Source organism: Trichomycterus rosablanca, chromosome 17 (genome assembly GCF_030014385.1).
Source record: "Trichomycterus rosablanca isolate fTriRos1 chromosome 17, fTriRos1.hap1, whole genome shotgun sequence".
NCBI classification, from domain to species: domain Eukaryota; kingdom Metazoa; phylum Chordata; class Actinopteri; order Siluriformes; family Trichomycteridae; genus Trichomycterus; species Trichomycterus rosablanca.
In genome coordinates this window covers 7,107,479-7,131,041 of record NC_086004.1, presented here as the reverse complement: position 1 = coordinate 7,131,041, position 23,563 = coordinate 7,107,479, and the positions used below count along the sequence as shown (strand labels likewise).

The following is a 23,563-nucleotide window of genomic DNA, read 5'->3' as shown; positions in this document are numbered from 1 at the left end:
CGGAATATCCCGCTGCGCCACCTGGGCGCCTCAACATTTACCTTTTTGTGCATAAATGATTGATACAACTTGGGATTTGAACGAGAACTTTTTAAAATTTTTAAAAAGGGACAATGCTAATGTAAATTAGCTTTGCCATGATTTGCCATTTAACCAGTAATTAACTAAATACACATTAAATAAAATATTAAATATTATTTGTTTCTACTGTTATTAATGTTATATTGTATTCCTAAAGACTTATTTCACTGTATTCACATTATTACATAGTATCTAAATAGTCGGCGTTTATTTGTAGAATAAACATTTGCTTTAAATATAAATAATCATTAATTTTTTCCCCCGAAAAAAGTGTCTCAGTTGAAAAACACCTGCAATAACAGAACTAAACAGGACGCATCCATAAACAAGAGTATCAGTCAAGATAATATCGGTGAACCAGAAATCTTATGAGTTATGAGTGACATCTTCTCTTTGCCTTTCTGTTTTAGCCAACACATCCTTTTCTCATTTTTGTCTGCCTGGCTCTCCATTATCTTCTGCATCCTTACTCTCTCACTCTCAAATTCACCAACCTACATTTGACCGGCACCATATTACCCTTTTCCCTGAGTCCAATCCCATTATGTTAAGGTTAAGCCCTCACTCATGATAATCTACAGCTAGCTGCTCTAGAGGACAGGACACCGAGACAGAACAGAGACATTGGCAGAGCAAGCGCTAGCACCATCACCAGCTCAGTAGCAGTTAGCAGAGCAACTGAGGTTTGTTTTATATGCTTGTGTGTTTAATAAATGTTTGTTTTAAAATGACAATTATCTTACAAAGACTGAGACACTGGTGGAAGTTTTTTTTTACCCAATCACAATTGTCCAGAAATCCTTAAAACAATGTAGCTTGGGCACACAGGTGGTGCATCGAGATAATCCGCAAACGCTCCAGTGCTGGGATTCTTAACTCCCCGAGTTCGAACCTCAGCTCTGCTACCAGTTGGCGTGGTGCCCCCTAGTGGACATAATTGACAATGCCTGCAGCAGACAAAATCAGCCATTAAAGTCGGCTGGGTGGGGAAAAACACCGGACTGTAAGTGGGTGGGGTCTTCAACGCTGTACAAGGACCCTGGTTAGTAGCCTGAGGAGCCTGTACAGAAAGTGGACACATTTGCACTCATCATGAGGTGACAGTTTCCACAATGTACATAATTCTTCTTCTACCTTGTTTTTCTTCCTATGATAAATTTAGGGGCACTTGAGTATTTTTTCTAGTTCTCATGACTCTGTGTAACAATAATGATAATTTATTACTTATAAAACTTAAAGAAGGATCCTCCTCTCACTTAGTCACTTCAACCCTGTGTTCACTTTAGGGAACCTGTCTCAACACTCACCCAGCAGGTTTCCGGAAAAGTTGACAGGAAGGACAATGCCCACTGACAGCACCCCCACCACCACCAACAGCCCGATGATATGGCGCTGGAAAGAGAGATAATGCACGGCATCCTCTCCGCACTTCTCCCGAATCTCCTCGTCCCTACACACACACACACACACACACATAGTTGTAAAAGTGCCCTCTCATAATAAACAGCATGAGTCCATACACATAACTTAATTATAACTGATTCACTTATTGAATTTGTCCCGCTGACCATAATTCTAACACAGAGAGAACTTTCATCACAGCAGCTCCTTCTCTGCATCATTCCTACAAGCTCCATTTAACAGGATTAAAAATATTTAATTGGGTGAAAAGCTGGAGAATGTCAATTAAAACAAAAAGAATTAAAAGCTACAGAAAAGGCTGCGCATAGTAATGCAGTACAATAAAGAAATAAAGTTGTTGAATGAGTGGTTTCCCAGCAGGCTCTGTCACTAACAGCACACTCGGCTGAATTAAAAGAGGCACTTACTTTATCCGGAATATGGCCGTCAGCCAAGAGCAGAAACCCTGCAGGAAAATTAGATACAAACATGAATCAAGAAGAGAAAAATAGTAGTAATATATACAGTTAACAGCATTTATATCCTAATACAAAGCTTTAAAACAAGGATGTCCAAATTACGGCCAACGGAACATTTGCGGCCCATTAGCATTTTTGAAATGGCACACAAGGTATTTCAGAAATAAAATTAAAGTTGGCCAGCTATTAAGCAGCTTGAACTGTTTGAACTCTGGGTGACGCTATTACATCAGACAAATCTGAAATGCTCCCCATCTTCCTTCCCCCAACTCAAAACATTATCCAAAAGCTCAGGAACATTAATGTAGGTGTAATGTCAAACATGGCGGCTCCAAAGAATCAAAAACTAGACAGCGAATACAGAAGATTTCAATAAGCAGAATAATCTTCCTATTAGGATTATCAACTGGTGAGCGAAAGTGGCAAAATCTTAGTCAGAAGTAATGCTTTAGACGTCACAGCATCTCTGCAGTTTTTCACCAATCTAAGCTTTATCCATGTCCAAACGCTGCCCATTACTCATAGCACAGCTCTTTTTTTGTTGAGGGAGTGTTTCTGTTCTAGTTTCCCTGTACACTCTGTTTAAATGTGTGCTGCTCAAGGACTCTCAGCAGTGCAGAAAGTGCTGCATCATCATCTGAATGGTTTATGAATGGAGCTGAAGGAGAGGGAAGGACAGCAGGTCTCAATAAGTGCTATACCGTATAAACATATATAAAGCTAGTGTGAGCAGTCTTCTGTGAAGCAATAACCAAAGAGCCGTGAATGAGAGCCACCATGTTTGCTGAGTTAGAAAAGCTGATACGATGAAAATGTGTCACAGGTATAAAATAGTACAAGCAACACACCTCACAAAATGCAAAGCTGGCAGTAAGCACTATAGAATCACAAAGGTTCATCAACCCTCGTCTACTGGCAATCAGAACTGAGAATAAGATCTAAAGAGTATATTACTAGTATTTGAGTCCTTTATTGTGGTCAAATCCTATTACTTGGCTCTTTAAGTTAAATAACAGGAGTGATCAGCAAAAAAATTTTTACAGCTTTAATGTCAATATTTTATTTTTTGTAATACACATTTTATCTAGTTGTTTTTAGTTGGCAGTTGTAGCCTAGCGGTTAAGGTACTGGACTAGTAACCAAAAGGTTGCTGGTTCAAGCCCCACCACTGCCAGGTTGCTGCTGCCCTTGAGCAAGGCCCTTAACCCTCAGTTGCTAAGACTGTAAACTGCCACACTACTGTAAGTCACTTTGGATAAAAGCGTCTGCCAAACGCTGAAAATGTAAATATCTTTTGTTTTTAGACGATGGATTGACAGATATGTAGGTTCATTTACTCCTAATTTATCACATTTTCAATAAGAGGGTTGCGTCTGAATGGGCAAGTCTGATATGTGGACCAGAGCTACTGTGGCAACTCCTATACACAAGAGCAGCTGTATATATGCTGAGCATAGCACAATTGGTCTGGGTGGGTTTTTAACCTGCACAATTGGCCCTTGTCAAAGTCCTTTAAAATCTAATTTTTAAATAATTAGGACTGTTTTACAGGGTGCATATAATAACATGAAATATTTTGGTATAATATACAAAACTCACTGTATCAGGACGTAACTGAGAAAAAATAACTTCTTACTAGGGAAAAACTGGAAGGTTGTGTTTCAATCTGCACACAAAATCCTATACAGTGTCCTCAAAATTTAGCAATCGGTCGAAATCTAATCTAGCACAATGTTTAGTATATAAAATGATATTTAGGACATAGCAGCTCTTCTCGGCTCTGTATGCAGACTAATAAAGCGAGTTTCATGCTATGTGCGAGTAATGATCCTTTGATTAGTTCACATTTTTTCAGCCCCCTACCTGTTTTTAAAATGATAAAATAATGGCTGCTTAGGTGGCTCAGCGGTAAAATATGCTAGCACACCAGAGTTGGGCTTTTGAATACATCATATCGAATCTCAGCTCTGGGCGGCCACATGAACAACGATTGGCTGTTGTTCAGGGATGGGGAAAGCCAGACCAGGGTTCCTCATAACTGGTGCAACTACGACCTCTGCTGGCTGATTGATGGCACCTGCCCAGGGTTGGGGAATAATGCTGATCAGGGTGTGGCTCTCAGTGCACAAGGCTGATCCGCATATGAACTCTCCTCGAAAAGAGGCAGTTGGTACTGCTCACGTATCGAAGGGGGCGTGTGTCAGCTGCAAATGCTCCTCAGTCAGCAGTGGAGGGTTGTATCGGTAGAGGTGAAGCATAACACAACCAGGGTAATTGGATACGACTAGATAAGGGGAGAAAATTGTGGGAAAAAAAGATAAAAAGATAAAATAACAACAGCATGTCAGAACAGTACCGACAGAGGCAGTGCTAACTTCCCACACAATTCAGCCCATTAGAATGAGGTTTGAGACACAGCCAAACTCTCCTGAAATCACTACGCCATTTATTGAACCCACACGCTGAGCAGAGCAGACTCCTCTTTATAATTCTGCATTATTTAACAGGGAGGAACAACGCCAGGACCACATCTTTCAACAGCCTTGTGTGACCTGGAGTCAGCAGACCAACAGTGCAGATCAATAGCCAGCGAGCGGGGAGAGAGGAAAACAAGACTGAGGAAACTACTAGAGAGAGACTTACGTTGTCTCGCTGTTCAAAATCCACCGAGCTGGAGACAGAAGTGAGGCGCTCGTAACGATCTGGAGTTTCCGAATGTAGTGCTGAAGCCACACTGAAAGAGAAAAGCACAGAAGTAGAGAGAATTATGAAATGAATGAATATAAATAATAGATAAACTAAAGGAGCATTATTCCTACCATCTTTTTCCTTTTTGGATATAATCACTTGTCTCTGTGCACTCTGATGACTATGTTAACTGTGGATAACCACAAACAAAAACCTGATTCCAAACTGGCCTTTGAAACATCGTTAGCACAGAGATTGTATATTAATTCATAAATTGTGTCTCCCTGACTCAGCAGCCACTCAATTTAAAATGTTAAATTGTGTTAGGCAAAGCCAGTTGTTAGCAGGAGTGATGTAGATTGGACCAGTAAAACTGCATTCTCTGGAGTGATCTACCACACTTCATCTGGCAGTATAATGGACAAACATTGAATCTCTGAACACACACTACCAGATATAAAGTTTAATAAATTGAAACACCAATTGCAAACCAGGCATCATTATCGAACATGTTCAAGTTAGCTTTAAAATTGGTTTAAAGTATTGTTTTTTTAATCCATCATATTGTTTAAACCCCCCCCAAAAAACCACTGGTTTATCTTGTACTGGTAACCACTGGTTGTTTGGATATTGCAGCAAAACACCTAATCTTATGAGAATGTATTCATTTAAACTCTGCTTAGAAAATCAGAAAAGCACCATAAAACATATCTGCCATAAACCTCTTCCACCTGCCTATGCTGTGCTGTTTTTTTTACCTTCTTATTTAGCTTTAAATCATGAAAAATGAACCATTAATAGACGATACTGGACCAACAAAAGGACAACAGTAGTGGGACAACACACACTTACTGCTGCTGAAATTCCAGTATATTTTAAAGATGGGTTGAAAATGTGATGCATGCGTGTTGCCTTTGGACACATGTTTGGCAGACAACTACATATCTTAATATCTTCAATTATCTTTAATTTAGCCAGAAAGGAGAATAATATCTTGTGTTAATCCAACCAAAAGCATATTTTTTTGGGGGACATGCCAGAAGTCACAAATACCACCTACAGAGGATCTGAACTACATCACCCACAAATCCAAGTCAATTTACTAACCTTTCACAGGGAGTACAAAACCACAACAGAGTACACAACAATTTAGTTCTACTTAATACTGGTAATAAACCAGTTGGGAGTACCACAGGGACTTACTGGTCAGCTAGCTAGTTTACCTTCTCACAGGTTCATAGTTTGCACTTTCTTTTCTTGTACTGCATTATTTAGAACACAAGTAGGATAAGAGACATGCATTAGGAGGACCTTCGTAAAGGGTCAGAGCAATACATTAAATCCTTACACAGACACAGACACAGAAACAGACAGACAGACAGACAGACAGACAGACAGACAGACACACTGGAAAGGTTAGTGGTGAGAACTCACAAAAAACTGCATCATAAGGCACCAGTGGTAAAGGTTTAAAAGGTAAAAGCACTTGGAGAATGCGTAACACATATTATATAACAGTGCAGCCCTAAAAATACATCCACAACCTACAGAAAGGAAGGAGGAAAGAATTGTTAGCTGTTAGCAGCCCAGGTGGAAAAGGTTAAAGACTTTTATAGATCATTTTATGAACATAAGAACATACTATTCCCGCTCCTCCATTAGGCTGAATCGCTTCTTCTGTCTTGGGAGGAATAAAAAAAAAAAGAGGTGATTAAAAATAAGCAATAGATGCTGTTTATTCTCCTAGATGACAGAATGTCTAAGGAGGAAAACAATTAAATCAACAGTTCAGCCAAAAATGAAGCATCCACAATTATAAACTACAATTAAAATATAATAAATAATTAAAATGAAATAGCTGTTTTGAGGTGGTAAACATTACCAAGTCTGGTAAACACTGAACTTGGGGGACAAAGGTGGGTCGGTGTCAGAGGGCTGATAGTTCAAGCTCCATCAAAGTCGACATGAGATTGGCCATTAATCTTCAGAGGATTGACTGTATCCTGTCTGAACTATGAGCCGCTAAACAAATAAAAGTGTACAAGTATACATAAAATGAAATTTATGGGCATTTAAAGGTATATTTTATAGTATTTTATAGTTATATATTTAGTAGTTTGAGCTTTTAACTTTATATCCAAAACCAATGGGTTCAAATTCTAAGTTTGCTAAGCTGCTACTGTTAGGCCCTTGAGCTAATCCCTAACTGTCATTGCTTAGTTTTAGGTCACCCTAGATAAAACTGTGTCTGCTAAATCAACAAAGAACAGTGGTATGTCATGCCTTCTGTAACACAGCTGAAGCCTGGGCATCATTGGACCTTCCAACAGGACAATAATAAGGCTTGGTTTCAAAAGAAGTCCTGCAAGGTTCTGGAGTGGTGGTCACCGTCACCTGACTTGAACCTCATAGAAAATCTTTGGTGGGATTTGAAGGAGAATATTTGTGAACCATTGCTCATGATTCATTAAGAACACTGGCAGAAGATGGTATCTGGCTATGCATCCTGTTTGCAGTAGGTCATTTTCAGGTAAAATGGACATTAAGTCCTTTGTGCCAAAAATGAAAAGGATCATCCAGACTTATCAGCAAAAGGGGCAAAAGACAACATCTGTCATGGCATGGGGATGCATCAGTGGCCACAGTATGGCTGATTTGCATGTGTGTGTGAAGGTTCTATTGACGTGAAGACATATATTGAGATTTCTATATAGAGTGAGATATAAATTTTATTAATGACTTCTTGTTTTTTCTTGTCATTGCCTTTTATAAAACATCCCAACTTTTCTAGAAATGTGGTTTGTAGTTGTGTTAAGAGAATTTAAATGTTGCTATGTGATTGTTTTTGCAAACAACTGAAATTTTGGTAAGAAACCTAATTTGCAATATGGGATGAATAACTGACATATTTGTCCAGATTAATCGGTACAGATGCAGACTTGACTGTACAGCCTACAGTAAATATAAAACAAACAACTCAATTAATGATGATTCATTACAGTCTTTCCAGTCCAACCAAAAAATAAGCTTTAATTAAATGTTGTCAGTTTCCAGCTTGGGTTCCATTTATTTCTGCCTGTATCACTTGGTATCGCAATGAGTCCAAACCAGTTGATTCCTTGTATAATAACATTCATCAGAGCAGCGGGGGATATTTTGGTACGTTTCTCTCATTGCAACAGCCAGTGGGAGGAAAAGTCAGAGAGAAAATACGTGGGTTCTTCCAGAAACGATCATGTACAGTAACAGAAATACAGGGATAAGTGCAGAAAATATTCTCACTGCTTTCTGATACAACCTGCCTGAAAAACAAACAAACAAAAAAACAGATGGAATTTATAACAGCACCCTGATTTACTTCCCTCCTCACTGACGGATCACTGTTGAGAAAACCATGTGCTGGAGCTTTTGCAGCCTCATTAATTCTAAATATAAATGCACTTTAATCAGGGGCTAAACCAAGTATTTACAATTAAAACTACTCATACAGGTTAAATGGATTCCAATGGGAATTGATTCATATATCTTCAGAAACACAGTGGTTGGCTGAGTCCTCAAATGCAGAATAAAAATGTAATTTTTAGCTGAAAAAGAACAATGAAGGAATAAAAGAAATTAAATATATTTTAAATACTGATAATAAATATGAATACATTTTAAAACTATCAATGGCCCTTAACTGTAATTCTTTAATGTTAACTAGAAAACAACCCAGTAAAAGTCTAACTTAAAAATCCTTAAAATATGTCAATTAATGAATGAAACATTGTATTATTCTCAGTGGTTGCAAAACAGGTATCATGTTCAGTGCATGCCATATGTATGAGGGCACCTCCAACAGAATGAATGACCCCAGCTAAACCCTACTCCTGGAATAGCCTAGAACCACCACAAGGTTTGTGGTACTGCAATCTTTTTTTTAGCTAAGGCCAATGCAAAACATAAGCAATTAAGCTGTTGCTTTCAGTTTCGGATTGGGTAACTAACCACATAAGAAAGGTGAGACTGCTCATCATTATACAATACAGCTACAGTACATATACAACCAGAATTAAACAAAGGCCCAAATGGCAACAAATGACCTGCATTAGTTTAAACTACCCAAAAGGGGACAACCTGATCTAAGGAGTAGAAACTGGTTAATGAGGAACACCAAACAAAATAAATAAGAGGAGAAAAGCATCCTTACCTGTCAGCATCAGTAACCAAAGCAAGCCTGCCATAATCCCATGCCACCTTTCGCAAGATAGAGAAGACAAAGAGAAGGACCTGGGACAGAGGAAACACAGTCAGTTAAGATTGTTTAGCACAACAGAATATTTAGATCTTAATGAGACTGCACAAAAAGTGTTTTCATATTACCTAATTGGTATTCTGAACAATTGGTTAATGTATTTCTTAACGACACAACCGAGAAAAATAAGAGTACTTTTATTTCTGAGAACAGCTGAAGGTTTAATCTTGCAGTGAATTCGGCACCATCCCAAATGAACAGAAACCATTACTATGCATATAAATAACATTAACAAGTATACACTTTGGATGAGGCAAGGAAGACCATAACCACAGCCAATCAGATCAAGCTTTAGCAAAACAGAACACGTATTATCACAATTCTACAAACTGTATACAAGTTTAGAAACTGTATGTTCAATTTGTTTATTAAATACTGACTAACAATTCCTCAATCTTTAACTTAATAATGTGGTTTATTTGTTCAGTCTCTACACAGAGAATTCTACAGTATGTCAGCATGTAAAATTGCTGTATTTATATTTTGTTGCTTGATACTGGAATGAAATTCATTTTAAATGCATTTAAATAAACTGGAGCATTAGAAATAGATACATTAATCTCATACATTTACTGTTTGTACTTTTATTTATTCATTTATTAGCATAATTGAATTTCCAACCAACCACAACATGCATCAAGCCATGCAGTCGTCAATTTGTCAACTCAATGTGGTAGTTGTTAAATGTTATCATTTAGTAATGAAACAATAAACAAAACATCTGTTTTAATGCCTCCCAAATGCACAATTATTTTCTTTTTCATAAACAGTGCTGAGTAACTTCAATTCTGTCTTTGGTGGGCCTAGGTTGCAGTAATTTGGGTCAAGAGAACACCACATCTCCTGCTCAGCACTTCTGACAGTGTTAGTGGGTTACATTTTCCTCCTTTCATGAAAGTATGAAAGGTCTACACACACTGCCCTATTTAATGTGGGAATATCAGCAGAGTGAATCAGGGTCAATCAATTGGCACTACATTTAGTGGGATCCATTTTTCCTCTTTCTCTCCCTCAGTAGACACGCACAAAACAGCAGTGATGAAATGGCAAAGAAGTAATCACTGTCCAGTAAAAGTTTATTATATTATAATCATATACTTTGTTTAATTCCTCAATTAAACTGAGAATGTACAGTGGCACAGTTGGTACAGTGGCACATATTTAATTTCTGTCACTGGTGACAATCTGTGGTCCACTGGGTTCTTCCAGACGCTCTGGTTTCTGCTATTCGTCCAAAAAAAACATGCTTGTAAGTGAACTGGTAAACTAAATTGCTTATAGGTGTTGGTTAACGGCCACCCAGTCCATGGTGTATGCTCACATCACATTTACATTTTTAAAAATAACAGACGTTTTTATCCAAAGCAACATCTGACAATACAGACAATTAGAAGCTCAGGACTTTGCTTATGTTCCCAACAGTGGCAGCTTGCCTACAGTGTGGATTGAACCCTTAACATTCAGATCAATAATCAGGTACTATATCAGCCAAGAAACTGACTTCAGCAGCATTTACCAGGGGAAAGTTCTAGAAAGCCTGAAGATGTGGCCTCACTTGTTTTTTAGCACTGTTTAGTCAGTTTGTACAATTACTTTCACCAAATCTCTTTAGAGATCACTGCAGGCCCTGTGAGACTGGGACTTAAATACTGGAATTAGATTCACTTATGTCTAATATTGTTTAACCATGTATGGTGAGTCAGTCTTTAAAGAACTACATATCATTGCAACTATTCAAATTATTTCCTAAAACTGCTCGTTTTTTTGGTTGTCAGTTGTCTGAATACAGACTAACCCAGAGAACAAACTTTAATTCGTTAAACTTTTTACCAGGAAGCACATGAAGTCGAGGGCAAGAACGGTGGGCACCCCTCCAAAAGGTAGACCCTGGAGCACAGTGCTACGGATCCGTGCTGAGTAGCAGTAATCTTTGGAGTTGTTGCCATAGCAGTTGGCCTGGCCTGCACAGGCCAGTGCCCCAAAAATCCCAGTCATCCCGAGCAGCCCGGTGTTCACAGTGACATCCTGCCCGAAAAACCTGGGGAGAGGTGAAAAGAACAAATGAGCGGGAAACCAAAAAAGCATAGTGCACTTTATAGTTCATAGAATACAGTGATATTAAAGGTAAAATAATGCATAATTCTTCTCTCTTTACATTAGAGTTAAGATCAAAACAAATCTACATAACAGTGGAACTAAGAATAGAGGCAGTGAACCTGGCTAAAACAAAATTTATGACAAGACATCACAGTCATTCCACAGCTGCTGAAAAAATGAAAGTGTATCAGTACACTAACTACAGCGGGCTCATTTGAGACCACTTGTGCATAAACTATTTTGTGTTTATATCTAATTTAATACAACTTTTTCATTACAATTCATAAGCAGCACAACTATTTGAGTTAAAATGCTTAATCTTATCATGAATTTTTATATATAAATTCTAGTATTTGGTATGTGAAAGCTCAGTGGTTAAGGTACTGGAGGTAGGTACTGGACTAGAGAACAGAAGGTTGCTGGTTTAAGCCCCACCACTGTCAGGCTGCCACTGTTTGGCCCCTGAACAAGGCCCTTATCCCTCAATCGCTTGAATTGTACACAGTCACAATTGTAATCCGCTTTGGATAAAGGCGTCTGCTATATACAGTGTATCACAAAAGTGAGTACACCCCTCACATTTCTGCAGATATTTAAGTATATCTTTTCATGGGACAACACTGACAAAATGACACTTTGACACAATGAAAAGTAGTCTGTGTGCAGCTTATATAACAGTGTAAATTTATTCCTCCCTCAAAATAACTCAATATACAGCCATTAATGTCTAAACCACCGGCAACAAAAGTGAGTACACCCCTTAGTGAAAGTTCCTGAAGTGTCAATATTTTGTGTGGCCACCATTATTTCCCAGAACTGCCTTAACTCTCCTGGGCATGGAGTGTACCAGAGCTTCACAGGTTGCCACTGGAATGCTTTTCCACTCCTCCATGACGACATCACGGAGCTGGCGGATATTCAAGACTTTGCGCTCCTCCACCTTCCGCTTGAGGATGCCCCAAAGATGTTCTATTGGGTTTAGGTCTGGAGACATGCTTGGCCAGTCCATCACCTTTACCCTCAGCCTCTTCAATAAAGCAGTGGTCGTCTTAGAGGTGTGTTTGGGGTCATTATCATGCTGGAACACTGCCCTGCGACCCAGTTTCCGGAGGGAGGGGATCATGCTCTGCTTCAGTATTTCACAGTACATATTGGAGTTCATGTGTCCCTCAATGAAATGTAACTCCCCAACACCTGCTGCACTCATGCAGCCCCAGACCATGGCATTCCCACCACCATGCTTGACTGTAGGCATGACACACTTATCTTTTTACTCCTCACCTGATTGCTGCCACACATGCTTGAGACCATCTGAACCAAACAAATTAATCTTGGTCTCATCAGACCATAGGACATGGTTCCAGTAATCCATGTCCTTTGTTGACATGTCTTCAGCAAACTGTTTGCGGGCTTTCTTGTGTAGAGACTTCAGAAGAGGCTTCCTTCTGGGGTGACAGCCATGCAGACCGATTTGATGTAGTGTGCGGCGTATGGTCTGAGCACTGACAGGCTGACCCCCCACCTTTTCAATCTCTGCAGCAATGCTGACAGCACTCCTGCGCCTATCTTTCAAAGACAGCAGTTGGCTGTGACGCTGAGCACGTGCACTCAGCTTCTTTGGACGACCAACGCAAGGTCTGTTCTGAGTGGACCCTGCTCTTTTAAAACGCTGGATGATCTTGGCCACTGTGCTGCAGCTCAGTTTCAGGGTGTTGGCAATCTTCTTGTAGCCTTGGCCATCTTCATGTAGCGCAACAATTCGTCTTTTAAGATCCTCAGAGAGTTCTTTGCCATGAGGTGCCATGTTGGAACTTTCAGTGACCAGTATGAGAGAGTGTGAGAGCTGTACTACTAATTTGAACACACCTGCTCCCTATGCACACCTGAGACCTAGTAACACTAACAAATCACATGACATTTTGGAGGGAAAATGACAAGCAGTGCTCAATTTGGACATTTAGGGGTGTAGTCTCTTAGGGGTGTACTCACTTTTGTTGCCGGTGGTTTAGACATTAATGGCTGTATATTGAGTTATTTTGAGGGAAGAATAAATTTACACTGTTATATAAGCTGCACACAGACTACTTTTCATTGTGTCAAAGTGTCATTTTGTCAGTGTTGTCCCATGAAAAGATATACTTAAATATCTGCAGAAATGTGAGGGGTGTACTCACTTTTGTGATACACTGTACATATACAGGTGTACAGTACAACGAAATTCTTTCTTCGCATATCCCGGCTTTTTTGAAAGCTGGGGTCAGAGGGCAGGGTCAGCCCCTGGAGCAGAGAGGGTTAAGGGCCCAACAGTGGCTGTATGGCAGAGCTGGGATTCAAACTCTCAACCTTTTAGTTGATAGCCCAAAGCCTTAGCCACTAGGCTATCACTGTCCCCTAAACACTGTCCCCAAATGCCACAAATGTTTATTAGATTTATTATGGCTGCAAATGTATTAACTTAAGCTTCTGATTAATAAATTTTATTTACTTGATTAAAATGCAGAATAATATACCAATAATTTTATTGGTGGTCTCAGATTTTTGGCCCCACTTCATGAGGCATTTGTAATATCAAAATATTCTTCCTACTTGCTTTGCATCTATTAACATGGCTGAGTTAGCAGGAATAAAAATCACAATAGCAAACATGTGGTGTCAGAAGCAAAACCTCCCTGAAGGGCAAATTGTCTAAGGATGATTTTCCATCTGATGCAATAGAAGAGTTCAGTACCAGGTGACTAACACAGCTGCTAAATGTTTGGTTTTAAGATGATGACTACAGGACTGGACCAGACAACAAACTGATTGTATCTAACATTTAGGAATAGTCTATAGTGACAAAAGGACTAGTTTTAATGTTAAGGAAAAAGAATATACATTGAAAAATATGAGCGTGCAAATAAGAGAAAATGCAGACGACAAAACAAGAGAAGATATGACTAAATAAGGTAATGAGAAAGAATACTAGACAGAAAAAAGATAATGTGAGAAAGTAAGCAAGAAAAAAGTTCAGGACATAAGATTGCGACAGGGAGAGCAAGAGAAAAAGTGTGACAGGAAGAGAAAGTGCAAAAGCGAATGCTCAAGAGAAAGAGTGAGTCAGAGCATAGTGTGCGAGAGAGAGAGAGCGAGAGATCAAGCGAGAGAGTGAGAGAGAAGAATCTGGAGGTGGGTTGGCTGCAGCAGTACTGCAGCAGATGGCTTGTTTTTAGACCTGCCTTTTCACTTCCACTGTACCAATGACAATGAACCAACAAACATCCGACATCTCTTTCCATTCTACACCCCCCCACCCCCCGTACTCCTCCTCCCATCCCTCCATCCATTAGGCACAGAGCAACAACCACAAACAGCTGATCCTCAAAATACTTCCAACAAGACATAAGCACCAGACACCCGAGCAGAGTGTCTGAATCTGGCTCGTGTTGCCATGGCAAATTCTCATTGTCGGGCGGGGCTGGATGAGGGGGTGACAAATATGCAGCTGAAGTGAAGCACAGAATCATATATTTATAATGAGTCAGAACACTTAGCTGTCGGATTCACAGTCTTATTTCTCAGCATGAAATTAATAGACTCGGCTAAATAATAATTACAAAAACAAACTGCATTAAAGAAATTACCTAACTGCCTAAAAAATGACAAGTTGAAGGAAACATTATTGTTACAGATTATTTATGGCTCTACATATGCAGACCTTTCCACAAATACAGGCCAAACTAATGAACAAAGGCTGTAAAATTTCTTTTTATTGCGCATGTCGGGTTATAATAAAAATCTCTTCCTTGTTAGAAGTACAACGATTAAAAATTAACCCCAAATCTTCCAATATTTTTGTTCTTAGATTTTTGGCCCACAATTGTAAGAAGCCCCCTTATAACAATAGCTTGAAATGTTATCCTACAATGTTTAATGCAACTGAATAACACAAGACAAGGGATCTGCAACCACTGTTCCATATAGAATCTCTCCACAAGATTCCGAGAACCTTGTTTGTGTTCCTTTTTTGCATTTTTCATATACATTTTGAGGTTTGAACCAGCAACCTTCTGATTACTAGTCCAGTACCTTAACCACTAGGCTATGACTTGCCCAATTTTTCTCATTTTCAATTACATTTTACTTCCTCTGTACTGCTGCTGACTTCCACTCTTGACCGAGAAAAGTCATGACTAACACACGCCACCTCCGACGCGCGTGCAGTAGCCGACCGCTGCACGAGGGAAGTTCATATGGTGCTTAGTCTTGCATACAGAGAGTACTGCACTAATCCCCATTATCCCCCGTCTCCATGCAGTGTTAATTTTGAGGTGTTTTTGGAACATCATTCTGCTGAAAGAGCAAACCATGGCCAATTAAAATATCCTGAGGCAGTCAGGTTTCGAATTAATAGCTTCTGGTGCTTGATAGAATCCATGATATCCAAGCAAGTTCTCCATGGCTTTTGGAAGAAAAGCAGACCATAACACAGATCCACCACCATGCATCACAATGGAGATGCTGTACTTTTCTGCATAGTCTACGGTAAACCAGCTCCACTACAGTAAACCGTTTCTGCTGCCCAACTAAAAGTTCCGATAATGTCTGGTAAACTGTAGGTGTGTGGAAAGAGAAGGACTGTATATAAAAATCATAAGTATATAAATACATGCTTTTTACTATACATTGTGATATGAAAAGCTCAAAACCCATTTCATATGCTTTAACCCTTATTTTTACCAAATTACTCAAAAGCACAAATCATTCTACCTCGTTTTGTACTGAACAAACTGTGTGTGTCTCTTTGCTGATCACAGCCTTAAGCTTTTACTTGTTCCACCAGATAAATTTCAGGTTTTTCTGCTTCTCTCAGGCTAGATTCAATCATCCTGCCATGGTGACACATCTTCTAATAAATGCTCCTATTACTGAGTCCGTCCTATCCACACCTGTGTCCAAGGTGAAATTTAACAGAAGACGACTTAAATGTCGCTGCTAGTTACACATACTCTTACAGTCTATAGAGGACCAGAAGAGGCTGGAATGTGCAAGCGGCCTGCTTATCATAGCTGAACATTTGTATCCATCCCTTGTGATTTCACTTCCACAGTAATTGTGTGGTTATTGCTATTATACAAGCCTCACAACTGCTACCGAGAAGCCTCAGTTCCAGAAGAGTTGTGACACTGTAAAATGCTAATAAAAATAGAAAGCAGCGATGTAAAAAAATCTCTTTAAATTAAACACAGTACAAATATAAAACAATTGCTCTACTTATAGCCAGGTTAGCAGTTTCTAATAGCATGTTACACAGCCATGCTGTTATAGAATTTGGCTTGACATTGATGTGTGAAAATCTCAAAAAAAAAAAAATGCTTATCTTTTAGCAATAATTATGTTAATATAACTCACCCATGTCTTTTCTTTTTTAAGAGTAAAAAGGCATAACATTTTGATGTTTGTTTTATTAGGATTTTACCGTCATGTTTACACTCTTTGGTTACATTCATGACAGAAACGGTAGTTACTGGTTACACAAGATTCATCAGTTCACAAGGTTATATCGTACAGTCAGACAATTTTGTGTCTCCAATTCACCTCACTTGCACGTCTTTGGACTGTGGGACGAAACCGGAGCACCCGGAGGAAACCCACGCAGACACGGGGAGAACATGCAAACTCCACACAGAAAGGACCCGAAGCGCCCCACCTGGGGATCAAATCCAGTACTTTCTTGCTGCGAGGTGACAGTGCAACCCACTTAGCCACTGAACCGCCCAAATTTAGATGTAATATATCATTTCAATGAAACAAAGTTGATCATCGTAAAACATCTCGTCTTTAACCTTTGTCTAAATAGTTTATTTTAATTAAGGTTTAGAATAAATGCAAGCTGTTGACGCAAACACAACATGCTAAATTAGAAGTCACCAAAACCTTATTTAAGTAAAAAAAGTATTGATGACCACTAGAAGTAAAAAATCCCAATAATTTAAAAAAAAAGAGACAAAAGAGTGTCTAGTGATGTCTAGAGATTACTACAGATGAGATGACTCAGATTCACCACTACATAAGTCTGATTCTGGCTTTTTTTCCGTTTCATTGTCATGTTGTACTACTGCTATACCTTAGTCAGAGTCACAGCGGATTCAGCTTCCCTGAAATCAGTGGGTGCAATATAGTTATACACCCTGGACAGGATGCCAGTCCATCGCTGGGCCTCGGCTAATTGGCTTCTTGGACTGTTGTTAGAAGTGGAAACACTATCTCTAAGGTAACAGCTTAGACTTCACCATCTAGGTGCATCAAATGATCCAGAGTTGCGTTGAATGCCAGGACACTACATTGTCCTCCAGAGTCAACTATAATTTTTGGTGAAAAAAGAGAAATAATAGTCAGTGACCTTTTTAATGGTTCAGACTGAGCCCCTTGGTTTCAGTAAAGAGAAATTAGTGACAACTTTACTCTCATCCGAACTCCATCCAACACAATTGGGATGAACTGGAATGTCAACAGTGAACCAGGTTTTATTGCTCAACAGTACCAGGCTTTATTAACCACACTCTAAAATTCCAAACATAAGTCATGTGGTGTACTTCAGTAACATTAGGTAGGAGGTAGAATGAGTGATGGACAGTAACATATAACCTGGGAACCAAGGTTTGAACCGTGCCTTCAGCCAATGCCGTAAGGAATTTTGTGTTTTCTCTCAGTGTGCGTTTCCTCTAGAAACTCTTCTTGATTTTCAACCTCCGATAAACATGCAGGGTGTGTGTGGCTCCTCTAATCACCCCCTTTATATAACTGAGTGCATAAATGAGTGTGTGGTGCCCTGTAAATAAATTTACTACCTTGTGCCAATTTTTTCCAAGTGGTGTCACACCCACCATGACCCTGACTAAGATAAATGAATGAATAAATGCATGTGTCTGTGTGAGCATGGTGGCATTCCACAACCAGGCACTAATCAAGACAAGCTCACATAACCCACTGCATGGCATTCCCACAGGGGCATGATGGGATATTTCCAACCTCCTCACTTCCCTGACCTACTTTAACTTATGAGATGCTTCTTTTTTGCTCGAGCTGCATGTCAAAAAGATCAGAGACAGTGGAATGAGAGGGGGGTATAGAACAGGGGGAAGAAATGAGAAGAGGGAGCGATGATTAATACATACTGAGTACTGCATTTGAACTGCAGTTCGTTTGTCTATTCAAATGCTCAGCTCATCTAAAAATAGTCGACGGTAGTTAGGTAGAAGTGTGAAGGGAGAAAATTTACAGAAATATGTTACACAAGGAATCAGAAAATTAGTTTTAATTTTGTAATTTTCTGCAAACTAAACGTTCAATTGTAGTTTTATGTTTCATACACCTACCTTACAATTAGCGCTTAAATTATTTAAATGTTTGAGCTATTAGGAATGCATGCAGTTGAAATGCACCACCATTTCTGCATCCAAATTCCCAAAGGACGCAATTTCCTCATGTTACCAAAACTCATTTAGTTGGTCTATTACTTGTGGGCTATCCTGATCTTAAATGTGCCATTCATTGCCTGCTTTGCTTTCTGAGTACCACCCAGCCAGAACTCCCTAATATCAGCTGAAGGACATGACAAGAGACGACAAGAGATGTCTTGATGCTTAAGTAACCTATTTTAAGTCAAACCCCACTGTAATGTTGTTATACTGTATTTTGACAAATTTCCACCTACACATCAGTGGCCTGTCTAAACCAAACCCAGTCAACGATGCTGATAATTATGGGTGCATTTTACATAAGACATAACAGCTGAACCGACACAATCATGATGGACTGTTACACTACTATTGCAATGGTTTTGAGGAACAACCAAGTTGTTTAAACCAGATAAGTTAACAAGCCCGTCAAACTTTTTTCACATGATCTTTTTTAAGTTATGATACACTTTGTCCCTCATTCAAAGTTGCATACAATCAAATCTGAGTGTAATCTGTCTATATAAACATGTACAGTATATACACCTACATTGTCACTGACATTAGATATAAAGGTGCTGCCAATCACAAACCTCTTTTTTCTCCAATAAACTTACATTGATTTGTTATTTTGGGTCCTAAAGGTCAGTTTTGAAGCTACCAGAAACAAATCTTTGCATCTCTACTCTGCTTTGCTAAACCTTTTCTTGAATTTAACTAATTTCCTTTATTTACCCGTCATCTCTGGTAGGCATAACCTGCATAATACTGAATTGTAATGGAAGCTGATTTATAGCAATTCTAAATAAATTCATTTTAATGCTGTATGAAAGTTAATGAAATCAGGTGCAGAGAGAACACTTAAATGCTTATTGTAACACTATTCTGATGAATAAGTGCCATTGTTTTAGTAATTCTGTTTAGACATGTGTTTTAATTTTAATTCTAATTTTACAGTAGCATGAAAAAACTAATATTTTCCATTGCACCTTCATATTCACCTCAATTAAATATGTATTTTACAGTAAACTTACAGCAAACAAGACAAAATTTAAGGCTGCACTAACTTAATATACCCCATTAAATACAGAATTTACTGCTCATGATCACATGGGTTTTAATACTTCAGTGATGACGCATAAAAACATAACTGCATTACAGTTCAAGGATTACTCACCCAGTGTCTAAGACTAATGACATATACTTCTTATTACTATTATGTAAAAGATACACTAATGAAAAGGCAATTTTAACACTAAAACAGTTCACTACACTGCTTTAGTTTTTGAGGTGAAACTGGATTACCATAACTGAATTAGCTTTTTATTTCTCAGTAAAAGGCACCTGAGTGCATTTTATAGTCTCTGTATATCAGTGTGCCACTAAAGTGTCACAAATAAACCCGTCAAACATGGCACCAAGGTAAAAGCAGCATTTAAGTTTTCAAGGCAAGTACAATATTGTGAAACAGCTGTTTACAAGGCAAGTACAATATTGTGAAACAGCTGTTTACAAGGCAAGTACAATATTGTGAAATAGCTGTTTACCCTCCTTAACTTACCTACCTTCCTTCGCAAATAAAATTCTAAAAGAAATACAAACAGTTGCTGTAACATTTAAGTTACAGTGTATCACAAAAGTGAGTACACCCCTCACATTTCTGCAGATATTTAAGTATATCTTTTCATGGGACAACACTGACAAAATGACACTTTGACACAATGAAAAGTAGTCTGTGTGCAGCTTATATAGCAGTGTAAATTTATTCTTCCCTCAAAATAACTCAATATACAGCCATTAATGTCTAAACCACCGGCAACAAAAGTGAGTACACCCCTTAGTGAAAGTTCCTGAAGTGTCAATATTTTGTGTGGCCACCATTATTTCCCAGAACTGCCTTAACTCTGCTGGGCATGGAGTTTACCAGAGCTTCACAGGTTGCCACTGGAATGCTTTTCCACTCCTCCATGACGACATCACGGAGCCGGCGGATATTCGAGACTTTGCGTTCCTCTACCTTCCGCTTGAGGATGCCCCAAAGATGTTCTATTGGGTTTAGGTCTGGAAACATGCTTGGCCAGTCCATCACCTTTACCCTCAGCCTCTTCAATAAAGCAGTGGTCGTCTTAGAGGTGTGTTTGGGGTCATTATCATGCTGGAACACTGCCCTGCGAACCAGTTTCCGGAGGGAGGGGATCATGCTCTGCTTCAGTATTTCACAGTACATATTGGAGTTCATGTGTCCCTCAATGAAATGTAACTCCCCAACACCTGCTGCACTCATGCAGCCCCAGATCATGGCATTCCCACCACCATGCTTGACTGTAGGCATGACACACTTATCTTTGTACTCCTCACCTGATTGCCGCCACACATGCTTGAGACCATCTGAACCAAACAAATTAATCTTGGTCTCATCAAACCATAGGACATGGTTCCAGTAATCCATGTCCTTTGTTTACATGTCTTCAGCAAACTGTTTGCGGGCTTTCTTGTGTAGAGACTTCAGAAGAGGCTTCCTTCTGGGGTGACAGCCATGCAGACCAATTTGATGTAGTGTGCGGCGTATGGTCTGAGCACTGACAGGCTGACCCCCCACCTTTTCAATCTCTGCAGCAATGCTGACAGCACTCCTGCACCTATCTTTCAAAGACAGCAGCTGGATGTGACGCTGAGCACGTGCACTCAGCTTCTTTGGACGACCAACGTGATGTCTGTTCTGAGTGGACCCTGCTCTTTTAAAACGCTGTATAATCTTGGCCACTGTGCTGCAGCTCAGTTTCAGGGTGTTGGCAATCTTCTTGTAGCCTTGGCCATCTTCATGTAGCGCAACAATTCGTCTTTTAAGATCCTCAGAGAGTTCTTTGCCATGAGGTGCCATGTTGGAACTTTCAGTGACCAGTATCAGAGAGTGTGAGAGCTGTACTACTAAATTGAACACACCTGCTCCCTATGCACACCTGAGACCTAGTAACACTAACAAATCACATGACATTTTGGAGGGAAAATGACAAGCAGTGCTCAATTTGGACATTTAGGGGTGTAGTCTCTTAGGGGTGTACTCACTTTTGTTGCCGATGGTTTAGACATTAATGGCTGTATTTTGAGTTATTTTGAGGGAAGAATAAATTTACACTGTTATATAAGCTGCACACAGACTACTTTTCATTGTGTCAAAGTGTCATTTTGTCAGTGTTGTCCCATGAAAAGATATACTTAAATATCTGCAGAAATGTGAGGGGTGTACTCACTTTTGTGATACACTGTATAACAAAGCCAATTCTAATGCTCTTCGACTCCACTGAACTATAGGAATAACTTTTTTCTAAAAAGAGGAAAACTGGAACAGTGGCATTTTCTCCCAAGGGCTCAGCATTCAGCTCAACTCATTTCATCAATACACAAAAGATCCCAGAGAGAAAAGAAACATCTGGAACTGAGAACATATCTAGTCCCAGATAAGTGATATAATATTAATGACTTAACAATATTAAACCATTTGGCTAAAATGGGATCTATACTTATAATGCTTATAAAAATCATTGCTTATGAAGCGCTTGCAAAAATGCACCTGGACAATCCACAGAAATCAAAATGGGAAGAAGGTGTTTATCTAGTGAAAAGTAAATGCAGCACTCAATCCTGAGAATATTATATCACCAAACACAGCAGTGGTAGTTTGACAATGTAGAGATGCTTTTCTGGGTCAGGATCTAAACAATGAGAAAGTTCTTCAGAAGGTTATCAGTGTAAGAGCTGAAGTGAAAATCTAATTGGTCTACGCAGCAGACCGATGATCTGAACTTTAAAAGCAAGTTCACATAGAACTAGAATAGAAATAGTTTTGGGGTAACCAGTTCTTCAACTTAACAGTAATGAAAGGAACACATGAAAGAAGTCATTTGTTGTTTAAAGGTGGATACATGTTCACTAGTATAACCTCTGGGTTAAACCCCTCAGACATTCTAACAAAGTTTAAGCTATAAAACTTCAAACCACCAAAGAATGTACCGCTGGAGTGAGACTGTAATATTCAAATTTCTGTAAGAGCTCCAGGTGATCTGAGAACTAATCTTTAAATACAGCCTGCATTTCCATACACGCTAAATGTAAATATTAACATCTGTCCTGCACTTCATTGAGTTTTTATGTACTTGTGCTGTGTGTGTTTGGCGGGATCTTATTTCTTATTTCTGCACACCACACCGAACAGCAGTTGTACATCATGTACTTATTACTTCTTTACCTGAGGGACAGATCATACTTGAGAGCTGTCAGTCACTGAAAATATGAGCAAGGCATCACAATAACAATAAGTGTTATATCAGCAAATATACATGTTACTGCTCTTGTGAGAGGACATGGTAGAACGAGTCCCACACATTTGTTTACATATGCAAATAGGTTAAACTTTTCAAACAGCCTTAAACATGTCTTAAAGTTCAAAAGTGATCATTATTTTGCATAAGGACATGAAACGCTATAATTAAATCCATTATGTGTTAAACTTGGACACTGAGTGGGGAACTCTTTCAGTAACAAACATGGAAAAGTGCAGATCTTGACTATATAGATGGAGTTTTAAATATTTTATGAACATTTTTAATGTTCATGCACTTGTTTCCAACAAGTTCGTTCATTTTTACTACACATCCATGACTTCAGATATCCTTTACGCTTTTATTTTCAGTACTCAAATACAAATATGCTAACTTACTCATTTTCTGTGTAATTCATGGGTAGGGTAAGTGCAATAAGCAATTTAAAATGCAGCCCCTACACTAAAGTAGCATGTTGCATTATTAATTTATTTATAGTACCAGGCATTTTGCATTTTCCACACTACTGCCATAAACTCTGGCTACTTCAAACAACAGGTGTTGTTTGAAGTGGTCATTTTATCTTTCCAGCATACTGGATGGAAGCCAAAAATTGATTTGTCTTTTTGAAAAATACCTTGCTTGAGCACCAAAGGTTTTTGCTTTTGCCATTAATACATCTAATTGCTTTGCTGGACTGCTGAAAAAAAATCCACCATCAAGTCATCTACACAGGATGACTAAGTACTGACTGAGCAGGGAGGTTTC

General features: G+C 39.0%; 1 protein-coding gene across 2 annotated transcripts in view; it reads right to left on the bottom strand.

Moving 5' to 3' along the window:
* LOC134331930 (CSC1-like protein 2) overlaps positions 1 to 23,563 on the bottom strand; it is a 52,599-nt gene that overhangs the window by 24,004 nt on the left and 5,032 nt on the right. Inside the window, exons 2-7 of one of the 2 annotated variants that reach the window (XM_063013484.1) lie at positions 10,774 to 10,981; positions 8,839 to 8,918; positions 6,292 to 6,330; positions 4,605 to 4,695; positions 1,911 to 1,948; positions 1,389 to 1,531 (exon numbers count right to left, since the gene is read on the bottom strand). In XM_063013484.1, coding sequence (XP_062869554.1) covers positions 1,389 to 1,531; positions 1,911 to 1,948; positions 4,605 to 4,695; positions 6,292 to 6,330; positions 8,839 to 8,918; positions 10,774 to 10,938 — 556 coding nt within the window. In that variant the 5' untranslated portion in view covers positions 10,939 to 10,981. The remainder of the gene's footprint in view (positions 1 to 1,388; positions 1,532 to 1,910; positions 1,949 to 4,604; positions 4,696 to 6,291; positions 6,331 to 8,838; positions 8,919 to 10,773; positions 10,982 to 23,563) is intronic. The other variant, XM_063013483.1, reaches the window with a different exon arrangement.